The sequence below is a fragment of the Argopecten irradians genome, chromosome 1 (genome assembly GCF_041381155.1).
Source record: "Argopecten irradians isolate NY chromosome 1, Ai_NY, whole genome shotgun sequence".
NCBI lineage: Eukaryota > Metazoa > Mollusca > Bivalvia > Pectinida > Pectinidae > Argopecten > Argopecten irradians.
In genome coordinates this window covers 41,938,850-41,952,114 of record NC_091134.1, presented here as the reverse complement: position 1 = coordinate 41,952,114, position 13,265 = coordinate 41,938,850, and the positions used below count along the sequence as shown (strand labels likewise).

At 33.7% G+C, this 13,265-nt stretch overlaps 1 protein-coding gene across 1 annotated transcript; it reads right to left on the bottom strand.

Moving 5' to 3' along the window:
* Window positions 1-558: 558 nt before the first annotated feature.
* On the bottom strand, window positions 559-11,468 carry LOC138328386 (organic cation transporter protein-like). Its single transcript, XM_069275176.1, has 10 exons — window positions 11,276-11,468; window positions 8,489-8,729; window positions 7,785-7,888; window positions 7,421-7,575; window positions 6,595-6,763; window positions 5,614-5,835; window positions 3,799-4,025; window positions 2,811-2,992; window positions 1,409-1,560; window positions 559-1,043 (listed from the first exon to the last, which is right to left on the bottom strand). Exons 1-10 carry the CDS (start codon window positions 11,410-11,412, stop codon window positions 938-940), a joined length of 1,695 nt encoding a protein of 564 aa, XP_069131277.1. The 5' UTR covers window positions 11,413-11,468; the 3' UTR covers window positions 559-937.
* Between the last annotated feature and the right edge of the window lie 1,797 nt (window positions 11,469-13,265).

Genomic DNA, 13,265 nt, shown 5'->3' with positions numbered 1-13,265 from the left:
TTGGATAGATTTACGGGCCTTACGTTATAACTATTGGGATTGTTGTACGGGCCTGACGTTAACTATTGGGATTGTTGTAAGGGTCTGACGTTAAATATTGGGATAGTTGTACGGACCTTACGTTAACTATTGGGATTGCTTTCCCACATGTCGTTCCGTTTCTCTACCATGTTTGTATACACATTTTATGTTACATGCTGCTTATATCGTCTTCATTCTATCAAAATTCTAGCACAATGGATCAGGTAAACAGGGAGTGTAAAATGTGATTTTCTATATTCAAATCGCAAAGCATCCAGAAAATGTCAAAACAAATGATTATCGCAAGGATTATCTCAATATTTTTTTACACTTTTTCAAAAAACTTAGACCTCGACGACAGGTAATATCTTATACAAGGCATGCATCAGAATTTTGAATAGTTTTTTTTGTAAATATGAACATATGAAATAACTACATTTTTACGTGTCTATGTGCAACGTGGAATAATAATTTGTCACATTACAGGCTAAGTTAGTTTTCTTTTTCTTTTTGATGAATCGAATTTACGCATGAAAATATTTTATTATTCACAGGAGGTGTGTTTTATTTACTTTCCATATTCTTTTGCATTTTTTTTCGCTTACAAAAATAATTATTTAATAATATCAGGAGAACATACACTAATCGTAAATACGCAACTCTTTCACGTGTGATATATTTTCTCGAATAATTAACATTTTCCATGAAATTTTATTCATCAAAGTCCTTATCTGATCGCCTTCAAAGAATAATATATGGCCATGGAAATTGACAATGACAATGTTAAAAAATTCAGTTGAGAAAGAAAGAAGTCAACAACACTTTTAGAATCGTCTATGAATTATTTCCCTGTCGATGGTGGCCATTTTAAATACCTCTAATTTTCTCTCTTATTTAAGTTGTTTGACTAACATAGTCAGTTTTCAGTTTTGTTTTCATTACGCGGGTTCTGACCATTACTTCCGTACATCTTATATGTGTTCTCATTGGTTTCTGTTTCCTCGACTAACTCATCTGAAGACCTGAAAATAAGGACAACAATAACACATATTACATATCAGCAAACTCTTCATCAAGTTTTCTGTGCTTTATCAAGATGCTCTTGAGTGTAATGTGGAAATGAAAAATTAACTTTGAGATTTTGTCACTTGTCCACTTATTTTCTTTGAAATACAAAAAAACAAATAAATAATAAAAATCCGACTTTTTTCGAACAGTTTATAACAAGTCTAGACCAGTTATTGCATAGCACGAAAGGAGACTCTCCATAGTGTAATGTATACGATCATATCGATTACTGTTATTAACGTTAAATGTGTATATGAACAACCAAACTTTGAGGTTTTTGACTTTGATACGAAGCTACATATTCAATGTAATTACTCACCTTCCGAGGAGTTTGCAATCTTCCATAGTTTCTGGTAAAGATTTATATGATGTTTCTGGTAGATATATAGACGACAATCCAGCAATAACAGAAAGGAATCCAAATACTCCAAACGGGAGGACTTGAGCAGTAATACCATTAACCAAAACTGCCTGAAATGTGTATAATTTCATTGCTTTAGTTTTGGTTTCGATGATAATTGGTCCATCAAAATTTATGAATAGAAAACTTGAAATCATAAAATGGCATCAAATTTGTAACAAGCAGAGCTTAATTTAGTTACGTATACACTGTATAAGACTTAAGTCTAAATGAAAGTATCAAATCGTGAAGAGTAATAATGAAATTGAGATTCCCTGTATCAATCGCATACGTTTTAACCTTAGACTAGTACCTGTGAAAGATTACCACTTATCACATAATTGGCCCGTCAAACCATGTCATCAATCCCATATCTACCCATATTTATAAAACAATACAAAAGATGTGATATTGTAAAAAATATGATATATATGGTATTGTATAACAATACAATGCACATCCAAAAAGATGAACTGTGTTGGTATTCATTATTTAGCACTGATAATAAGGGTAAAAGCAATGGCAGTAGCAATCGAATGAATTCAAAAGATCGCGGACTTTTAAGTTTTAATATTTTTAAATAGGTCTAAAGATGGAACAGGTGAAAAGAAGAACATTTTCGTGTGTCATATATTTATTAAGTGTAAAATAGACAAGAAAATGGTTACAATGACATCTAAATGAACTAAAACAAAATCCCAGAATCTGCATCAACATTATAACAAATATACGTTCCTTCAATAAATTATGTCTTAGCCATGTACCATATGCATCGAGTCACCTAATTTAATGTGCTTTGCCATCTCTCGAACTAAGCCATGTCATTAATTGCGATAACATATAATTCGGAGAAATTTCTAGGTTCCATTAAGTAACGATCGAATTATGTATTTGTACTGAAATGGCAATGTATGGCTACGAAGAAGTTACTGAAGTCATATATTGGTAGATTTAAGTAATGACCGAGAGCGTGGCCCGATTCAACAGCAATACGTAAGGTTAGGTCATATGCATGTTTAATCAAATTAGTTAAGTTCCAATATACATAGGAAATGTTATGATGGAATGCAAAAAACACAATTTGAAGGCCAAAACCTCAAACAAAGAGTGAAGTCCTAGGGCACCACCATGCATTGTAAAACTCTTCAATTGGGCAATGTGACGTCACAATGACAATGTCAACTAGACGTTTCTAAAATAGAAATATCGAGTAAATATACTAAGTAACAACCGCCAACTTGACCATATTAAAGCCAAGGAGAATACTGGAAAAGCACAGCATATTTAATGTAGGACAATATTGTATTATGCTAATACGTACGGAGTCCGCGATAAAAGGTGCTACCATTCCCCCTGTTCTGGCAGCACAACTGCACAAACCAAGTGCGGCATTTCTTAGAACAGTTGGAAACAACTCGGTTGTATAGAAGAACATCGTGTCGTAAGCTGTTGTTATGCAAAACTTCCCTATCATGGCGAGTGTAGTGACAATTACGACGTTATCTGAAATATCAAATATAGCTTAATATGATTGAAGGCAAGGCCATAAAGGGCGCATTCAGATGTTTCAATAACCATTAATAATACAATGTTAAAAAGTGCAATTTAAGGAAATAACGGAGCCGAAATTTCTGGGTTTTTTTTATTCATACATTCACACTGTATCCTTGTCCCAAACCCCCATTTGAAAAGAAATCAATATTATTTCCGTAACAGATATTCCGTTTTTGGTCAGCTGATTACATTGGAAGCTGGTCGGAATAAATTGAACGCTTGCAAAATAAGAGCGATATCTCTGAGCTTGATTATATAATGATCTTACTTCAAAGCATCGCATTCACGTGGATACATAGGACAAAAAATGGCGGCCGCTAACTGAACTATCAGTATGTAGGATTGACTTTTGAAGATTGATTTTTTTAATATATCTATATATGTGTTACCTTAGAAGTGCTTCGCCCTTATAAGTGCATGTTGGACTTTCATTATTCACAAACGGAGTAATTATACCTCATACCAAAGTTACGACATCATGGTCAAAGATCTTGAAACATTTTTTTAGTCTAAAATAGTCTTAACTTATCACAAATGACGTTACAAAAAGTTACGCCATATTTGATTGGCAAAGCAAAAACTTCAGCCTAAGATTATTACATGATCCTGGAGTCAATTTTAATAGACACAGAGCCTAGAAATATCATTGGAAAGCGTTTTAACAACGATGTCTAATGTTTAGTTTATGTTATAATATTATTTTCATCATTAGTATCAATCGATATTTGATCTGCCTTCTGGTCACGTGGACTAACCTATTTCGTTGATGATAATGGGGATTATGGTGGATGCGCATGCGCACCCTCCAAGTATCATTCCCATGCAATAAACCCTCTTCCTTCCGACTCTATCCACAATAAGCAGAGCAATGGTATGAGCCGGCATTTCTATTAGTCCTGATATAATCATATTGAGATAAAAATCCCCAGCAAGGTTGCCAGCATTGAGAGACAACCCGTAATAAGTCATACTCGTTATACACCTGTAAACAGAATGATAAATTCATGATTAGAAAGGAGTATATACGATACATATCAAAAATAAGGATAAAGGTGAAAGAGTGATTCAAATCGACTTTTCTCAGAAATAGAGGGCTAATCTTCTTTGCATTGCTCACCTGGATATTTCATTCACTATATAGACTTATATATATCTACCTTAATTAGCCCACCTTGTGTCCTCAACTGAGCTATTGTTTATGGAAAGAAAAATCTGAAACGGATCTTTTGAAAATAAATTACAATCTATCCTGTATTGTTTGAATAGACACTAGTTTGAAATAATTACCATGGTTGCCAATGCTGGTTAAAGACAGATTAATCATATATATCAAATATGTTTCTAATCCGGGAATACGAAATTTGACCATAGAACAGGCAGTAATGAACGACTAATACCAATTAAAAGAATTAGTTATTACTAATTAAAAAAAATGTCATTTTCGTCTGTGGGTGTGATACAAGCAGCGTAATCAATGGAAGTGTTTCTATTTTGACCAATTTTAAGTCTCAGTTTTAAGTCACTTGTTGATGAGGGGAACGTCTAGACCTAGGATGTAATCATCTGGAGCAGATCATGTAAAAACAGTGCAAAACATCAATCTTTAACTATCAAATGATTAAAAATGACACCAAAATAAAACAAATACCTAACTAGATCACTGTCACCTAATTTTAGCAACTGATGCTGTTTTCTGAACTGACATTCCCATGTATCGTAGACAGAATCTGCAAAACTATCATATCTGCTCTAATATGTAATATTGAATGACTCAATGTATTGAAACTTTTGATACCTAGCATGAGATCCAAACAAATCTGTTGTTTTGACTAGCATAATACTATAAGAAACTGACCCTAAGGTATCTTCATGCAATATATTTTTCTTATCATAAAGAGGCCATTGAATTGCCCAATTGATACCTCTCCTTTGACTCTTTTCGGTAGTTTATGACAATGTAATTTAATACGAATACTCCTGTAACTCTTCGCCCTGCCTGCTCTTTAGAAAAAGTCACTTTATGATTATGGAATTCAAAATTCAATCTAATTGTGGAATTTATGATACAACCAGTACAGATTATTTCGGAATCTTAGTAGAGTAATATCTTCTTTTCATCGGAAATATTACCATAACAAGATCATATAGTAAAGTATCTACAAGTCTATTAATTAAATCTATTATTGATCAAAACTAACCTGATACATAATGTATCAGCAACATTGTCTTATTTGCTATTGGTTGTATGTTTGATTGATACAATTAACAGTCGTAAGGATACCCTACCATGTATGCTGTGTGTAGCGTGTATGAAGGGTGTGCTTTGGAAGGCTACGGGTATATTCGTGTTGTGGCTTCTTGTCTAATGGCACTCTTGTCCTTTTTTTAGTGCATACCACCGACGACACAAAGCAACACACCCCATCCGGTCACATTATACTGACAACGGGCGAACCAGTCGTATGTTGAGCGTTAAGCAGGAGTAGAAAAAAAACACTTTTATAGACTTCGGTGTGCCTCGCCTAGGGGGACAGAACCCAAAGCCTTCCTCACAGGATAAAATAACTTACCATCCTAACATGACAATCAGCGTGCGAAAAATAAAACTTCTTGTAGAGAACAGGTGCCAAAGCCTGCTAGCAGCACCTGGCGTAGATGTTGTTGTCTGTTCCTTCCTCATTATGGCTTCGTCTATCGGCATTTTGTTGGCCTTGGCAATCTTTTTGAGAATATTGTAAGCATCTTGATACCGGTGTTTACTTATCAGCCAGCGAGGTGATTCCGGAATCAGCCTAATTATAATTGAAAAGAATAGTTCTGACTGAAACAAGCCAATTTAATTCCAAATACATAAATTTCAACGAATTATGTAAAGCCTAATCACATTGGTCGGTTGGTTTTAACTCTGCCAATGAATAAATGCTTCTACATAACTTTCAAGATAGTGGCAAAATGGCCGTCAACCTGACACGGATAAATATAAGCACTGAAAAACGATATAAGGACCACGAGAGGGGGATTGGAACGAAGCGTCAAACAAGTAAATACATTTGTTTTCACCTGATGTGTGTTTATGTCAAAGCCTGTTATTGTAGGCTGCTGTGTTTTCAGTGTAGCGAATAGACATTTTCGTTTGCAAAAATGTTCCCGATCGTATCCGACTAAGGGAAATTCGTCAATTTTTCAAGTTTCGAGACTGTTTGTGAAAAAAGTAGACTAGTTCAGTAGGATTTCGTGTTATCATCTTGATGTTTAACAGCTTAACTTTTAACTAAGATCGAAGCTGTTGAGATATCTGGATTGTATTTTTTTTACAACACTTTGAACTAAATTACCTAATTTTGCGTCACGGAAGAGTTCCTTACCTTTCTCTATATATATTAGTCTATAGTGGGTCTTTGACTTACCAGCGTGCTAAATACATACATTGTATGTGCCAACAAGGGCAAATAATTCTGTAATATTCAAATCAATAATGTGCATATTATTAAGACTAAATCAATGTAAGGGAGAGTAATGTCAATCACCTGAGTCTATGTGCAAATACCTACCACCAGTAACTGACGAACAGAACCATTGGGGCTGAACAAATGATATTCACATAGTACCAGTGTCTGAGGAAGTATGTGATGCTTGGAAGAATGACCAGCCCGGTGGAATAGAAATATTCGAACACCAGACCTGTGTACTTTCGTTTTGATGGGCCAACTAACTCAATACCTGTAACAAAATAATAGATAAATGATACTAGAAGAAACTAAACAAAGTTCTACTCATTGGTAGCTTTCGACATCCATGATCAGTTAGGAGCTACATATTAATCATATAAAATAAATAAAATATATCAACGATTTCCATACGTTATCTTGAAAACGTTGATTTTCTTAATGCAGAATAAAAATACAGCTTTCGTAATTTTCCTTAAAATGAACATCAAAAAGAATCCGACAGAAAAAAAAAACAAATATTCGTACATAAAGCCAATGTGTTTGGTTTGGCAAACTATGGTACAGTATTAATTGTTCTGAAACTATTTTACTCCTGACAGATTGCTTATTATCTGTTTGAAATGTTCAACTGATATATCACCATATTTAAATACAAGTGTAGCTAGGGTTAAACAAATCTACAGAAACAAAAACTCTCTTCATCTATTCTTGTTTCTTTTGTTTCTTTTCGAACACTGAATGTTATTTGGTGAAAATAGTCTGCGAATGAAAAAAAATTGCCGATAAAGAGGTTGAGAATAATTCTGATGCAATTGATTGCCTATACATGTAGAGGAGCTAGATATTAATAATTTTTAATGAATTATCTTTTCCATGTAATTAGTTAGTGGATATAACTGATTTAAGATATGCTATATACACTCCGTACTTAGTACCATCCCCACCGGAAATATTCCCTGTGTGGATGCGCCAAGTACCATCATCAGGACGGTGTACATTGCGTACGAAGAACACCAGGACATTCCGAACGTCACTCCAAACATTAACATCAAAGCGATGCAAAACGTGGTTCTACGTCCGATTCTATAGAAATAATGACAATAACAACCTGTCAATTAATATTGAAATGAAATAATAGTCAACCATTTATTTTGCTAAGGAAAGGACACTTTCTCGTTTCAAAGAATATATGTTATTACGATTTTTCATGTACACGTAATAGAAATGGTTTTCATTTTACTCTTTGTTTTAACTTTTCACTTATTGTACGAAAAAAAGTAATAGCTTCTCACGAGTCAGACAAATTGCCAAAAACAACCGCTCCGATCAACTTCCCGACAATGTACAAAGACTTTACCAATGGTATGAGGTAGGCATCAGAGCACACTATGTTAAACTAAAAAAAAAACAGAAAATATTTGGCATCATATCATCTTAAACAAATTAATACTTTGATTAAACATCATGTTAAACCTAGCACATGCTTATTTTGTTTTCTAATTTAACAATGGGGCGTCATGAGGGATTTCCTCTCACTCCGTTGATTATTTATGGTTGGTTGAATACATAACATTGAGATTTAAGTATTTGCTTTAAAGTTGGACTTTTAGATGTGATTTATTACTAGTGGTTTGCAAGAGAGAAAGGCGATAACACGCGTATAAAAATTTCTAATAAAAATTTCTAAATTCTACTCCGTACAATAATGTCCTACGTTCAAGGAATGTCATATTAGTAACCATCCCCCTCAAAAAAAAAAAAAAAAAAAAAAAATGAGATAAACAATAAATTACCAGACCTATTATCATTTCTCGGTCTAGTGTTCAAAAGAAATATACGGTCTTTATATTTGTAATAGGCTTTTGATATTGTTAAAAGAAAAACAAGTGTCCCTTTCAAATGCTGTAGGTGATTTGAAGAGATAATATTAAATTACTTGCTGTAAAATATGGTATTTTACCGATACAAGATTTAAAGTCTTAGAAAAAATATTTACCTTTGTGGTTATCGTTTGGACGAATACATCGTCACTGTAAACCCATTCTGTACACGGTATACGTGACACATTGACAGACCCGCTGGAGTTATCGGACCTTAATTCATTGGTCGAATACAGATGGCACTGGTCATAACTGTGCGAGTTAATGTCAGATGGAGGTATGACATTGTCGATGAGGTTCTGGTGATATATACTCTGTATCCGATACGTGTCATTCTCAAGTCCTGGGATCTTACACCTAAACGTGACAAAAGAAATGTGTAAGTTCTACCCAATGTTATAAAACTTCACTGGGATACTAAAAGGTTCTTCAATCTAGTTCGGTTTAATTTTGTTGCACAACTTATTAACAACAAAAATTGATTAAGATATCTTACAATTTTTGTATATTGCAAAATTTACAATAAAGGATTTCTTCAAGGTTCATAATTTTGCCGTGTTTATAATTACAAAGCAATATTTACATCATACGCGACAAGAAAATTGAATAACGTATTAGCTACCCGTGTTCAGATATTTAAAATAGTATTATACACCGGGGGTAAATTAGAGTATTACCTACAGGTGGGTAAAATAGAGTATTACCTACTTATGACCAGGTGGGTAATATAGAGTATTACATACTTATGACCAGGTGGGTAAAATGGAGTATTACCTACTTATGTCTAGGTGGGTAAAATAGAGTATAACCTACTTATGTCAAGGTGGGTAAAATAGAGTATTACCTTCTTATGACAAAGTGGGTAAAATAGTGTATTACCTACTTATGTCAAGGTGGGTAAAATGGAGCTTTACCTACTTATATCTAGGTGGGTAAAATAGAGAATTACCTACTTATGTCAAGGTGGGTAAAATAGAGTATTACCTTCTTATGTCCAGGTGGGTAAAATAGTGTATTACCTACTTATGTTCAGGTGGGTAAAATAGAGTATTACCTACTTATGTCAAGGTGGGTAAAATAGTGTATTACCTACTTATGTCCAGGTGGGTCAAATAGAGTATTACCTTCTTATGTCTAGGTGGGTAAAATAGAGTTTTGCCTAGTTATGTTCAGGTGGATAAAATTGAGGATAACCTACTTATGTTCAGGTGGGTAAAATAGAGTATTACCTACTTATGTCTAGGTGGGTAAAATGGAGTATTACCTACTTATGTTCAGGTGGGTAATATAGAGTTTCACCTAGTTATGTTCAGGTGGGTAAAATAGAGTATTACCTTCTTATGTTCAGGTGGGTAAAATAGAGTATTACCTAGTTATGTTCAGGTGGGTAAAATAGAGTATTACCTTCTTATGTTCAGGTGGGTAAAATAGAGTATTACCTACTTATGTTCAGGTGGGTAAAATAGAGTATTACCTACTTATGTTCAGGTGGGTAAAATAGTGTATTACCTACTTATGTCTAGGTGGGTAAAATAGAATATTACCTTCTTATGTTTATGTGGGTAAATTATAGTTTTACATACTTATGCTCAGGTGGGTAAAAAAGAATATTACCTTCTTATGTTCAGGTGGGTAAAATAGTATATAACCTACATATGTTCAGGTGGGTAAAATAGTGTATTACCTACTTATGTTCAGGTGGGTAAAATAGAGTATTACCTTCTTATGTTCAGGTATGTAAAATAGTATTATACCTACATATGTTCAGGTGGGTAAAATAGAGTATTACCTACTTATGTCTAGGTGGGTAAAATAGAATATTACCTTCTTATGTTTATGTGGGTAAAATATAGTTTTACATACTTATGCTCAGGTGGGTAAAAAATAATATTTCCTTCTTATGTTCAGGTGGGTAAAAAAGTATATAACCTACATATGTTCAGGTGGGTAAAATAGAGTATTACCTATAAATGTCCAGGTGGGCAACATAGAGTATTGCCTACTTATGTTAAGGTGGGTATTATAGAATATTACTTACTTACATCCAGGTGGGTAAAATAGTATATTACCTACTTATGTCCAGGTGGGTAAAATAGAGTATAACCTACATATGTTCAGGAATGTAAAAAAGTGCAATACCTACTTATGTTTAGGTCGGTGAAATAGAATATTACCTACTTATGTTCAGGTGGGTAAAAAAGTATATAACCTACATATGTTCAGGTGGGTAAAATAGAGTATTACCTATAAATGTCCAGGTGGGCAACATAGAGTATTGCCTACTTATGTTAAGGTGGGTATTATAGAATATTACTTACTTACATCCAGGTGGGTAAAATAGTATATTACCTACTTATGTCCAGGTGGGTAAAATAGAGTATAACCTACATATGTTCAGGAATGTAAAAAAGTGCAATACCTACTTATGTTTAGGTCGGTGAAATAGAATATTACCTACTTATGTTCAGGTGGGTAAAAAAGTATATAACCTACATATTTCAGGTGGGTAAAATAGAGTATTACCTATAAATGTCCAGGTGGGCAACATAGAGTATTGCCTACTTATGTTAAGGTGGGTATTATAGAATATTACTTACTTACATCCAGGTGGGTAAAATAGTATATTACCTACTTATGTCCAGGTGGGTAAAATAGAGTATAACCTACATATGTTTAGGTGGGTAAAATAGAGTATAACCTACATATGTTTAGGTGGGTAAAATAGAACATTACCTACATATGTTTAGGTGGGTAAAATACCTGTGTTAAGGTGTGTAAAATACTGTATTACCTACTTGTGTTTAGGTGTGTAAATCAATGTATTAGATTCCTGTGTTCAGGTGTGTACAGTAGAATACTACCTATCTGTGTTCAGGTGTGTAAATCAATGTATGAACACCTACCTGTGTCCAGGTGTGTATAGCGTTATCACAGACATCATTTCATAAAATCCACAAAACATACAGCTCAAACATATCAAAAAATACACAAATTTTTGATAAATCCCAAACTCTCCTATATTCACCAAAACGTTATCCATAGTTACCAATGTTAAGACAGGTTTTACCCACTACCGATCAATTTATCAATAGTTGAAGATTACATATACATGTATATACTAGAAACTAAAGTGATGTCAAGGTTTGTCAGCCGCGTAGAATACATTGAAAAGGATAGCTGTTGAATATACTTCAACAAAATCTACCGGGCGAATAGCAATATCATAGTGATTTGATATTCATAATCATGTATAAGGCAAGTGCCATTTACATACAAATATATTTCAAACTTAACTTCCTGTAATAAAGACACTTGGGACTTCGTTATATCGAAGGACGACGATACTTTGATTCGATTCCTTTTTTTTCTAAAAACACATGTATATGCATTTTAGATACTGCAGTGGTTACTATCACTGCCGTTAAATCCAACCCTGGAATATGCCATATAAATTCACCCCTGGAATATGTCATCTGAATCCAACCCTGGAATATGACTTATACATCCACCAATGGAATGTCAAAACAAACTGAAGGTTTACAGGCCTACAATAACTTTCTTTCAAAGTTACATAAATCGGCGCCAACTTCAAATCAAGTGTATCATTATTCTTTTGGTGTACATCAAAGGACCAAACAACCTGTCTCATCTGTTGTTAGACACAGAACCTTCAGTTTTGCTTTGTCATATTCCAGAAATCGATATGATGACAGTGATAGTAATCCATTGAGTATCGAGGATGATATATGTATAAAGTACAAAGGTTGTTACTCTAAGATGATAACATGGACGAGATGTACAAACACGAACACAGACCGAAGACAGATAACATAACAATATGCCATTTCATGGTTACCCTATCATATACATTCTACACTTTCGCTGTCTAGCCCACATATCGATAAGAATTAAAAGTAATGTAGGGTGCGATTTTATCTGGGGTCGAGGATGCTTACATACAGATCAATTACAAGATGTTTGAATACACAAACAATTCCCAAACAAGAACGCGATCCACATATATTTATTGAGAAAAGACAACACTAGGAAAACAATGTTGTGTTTGTTTAGTTTTAAAGTCTATTTTTTCCTTGTGTATACTGCCTGACTGGAAAATATGGCGTACAGAATATACCAGAATAGTGAATCTGAACACATTTGATACCATCAATGTAAACATATTGTTGTATTAAGAAGTGTAACCATTCAATAGAGATATTGAAGTACGACGATTAAGGTAATCAAGGATGTTACTCTGTGGTAAAAGCAAAGTGTTTATGCAACGTGCATGCATTCACATTCTGAGAGATTATATTGTAATCGACATCTTATGTCCTCTTGTGATACAGGAGACTCCCATCTGATTGATAGAGCTTCTTTCACGTCACAAGGTCAATCTCGGAGATACCTGTAGAGTGAATAGAACAATATACATTGTATGTGCAATAACGAATTCTTGCAAGTGAAGAGCTATAAAATATACATATATCTTTGTGATTACCCTAGTTGTTAAACTAACCCATATGCATTTTGTAAAAAAGGTCCATTAACAATAAAAATTATTAAAATATTTATCAAAAAGTATGAAAACACTATGAAAATAGCACGTGTATTGGTTACAAGCCAGATATACTACATTTTCAACAACCTACTTTGCCAATATAATACTCAAATGTTCCAGCTAGGCATTGTTATATTTCCTTTATCATATAACTAGGAGCCTAAGAAATTAAAGTGTGTATGAAAAGTGAAGTGAAGGTACAAGCATACAAATAAGTAGGTAGATAAATGAAAATACATAGTGAATCAATAATAAGAAACTATGATTTAACAAGAAAGAGTAATATAATTTCAGATTACACATTATGAATACGAACTATTTTACAGAGAATA

Excerpts from the sequence above, each read along its gene's own strand:
- LOC138328386 (XM_069275176.1), bottom strand. The coding sequence starts at position 11,412 with ATGGATAACGTTTTGGTGAATATAGGAGAGTTTGGGATTTATCAAAAA. Across the intron at positions 7,889-8,488 it reads TCCAAACGATAACCACAAAG|TTTAACATAGTGTGCTCTGA; the intron begins GTAAATATTTTT and ends TTTTTTTTTTAG. Across the intron at positions 7,576-7,784 it reads TTTGGCAATTTGTCTGACTC|AATCGGACGTAGAACCACGT; the intron begins GTGAGAAGCTAT and ends TTATTTCTATAG.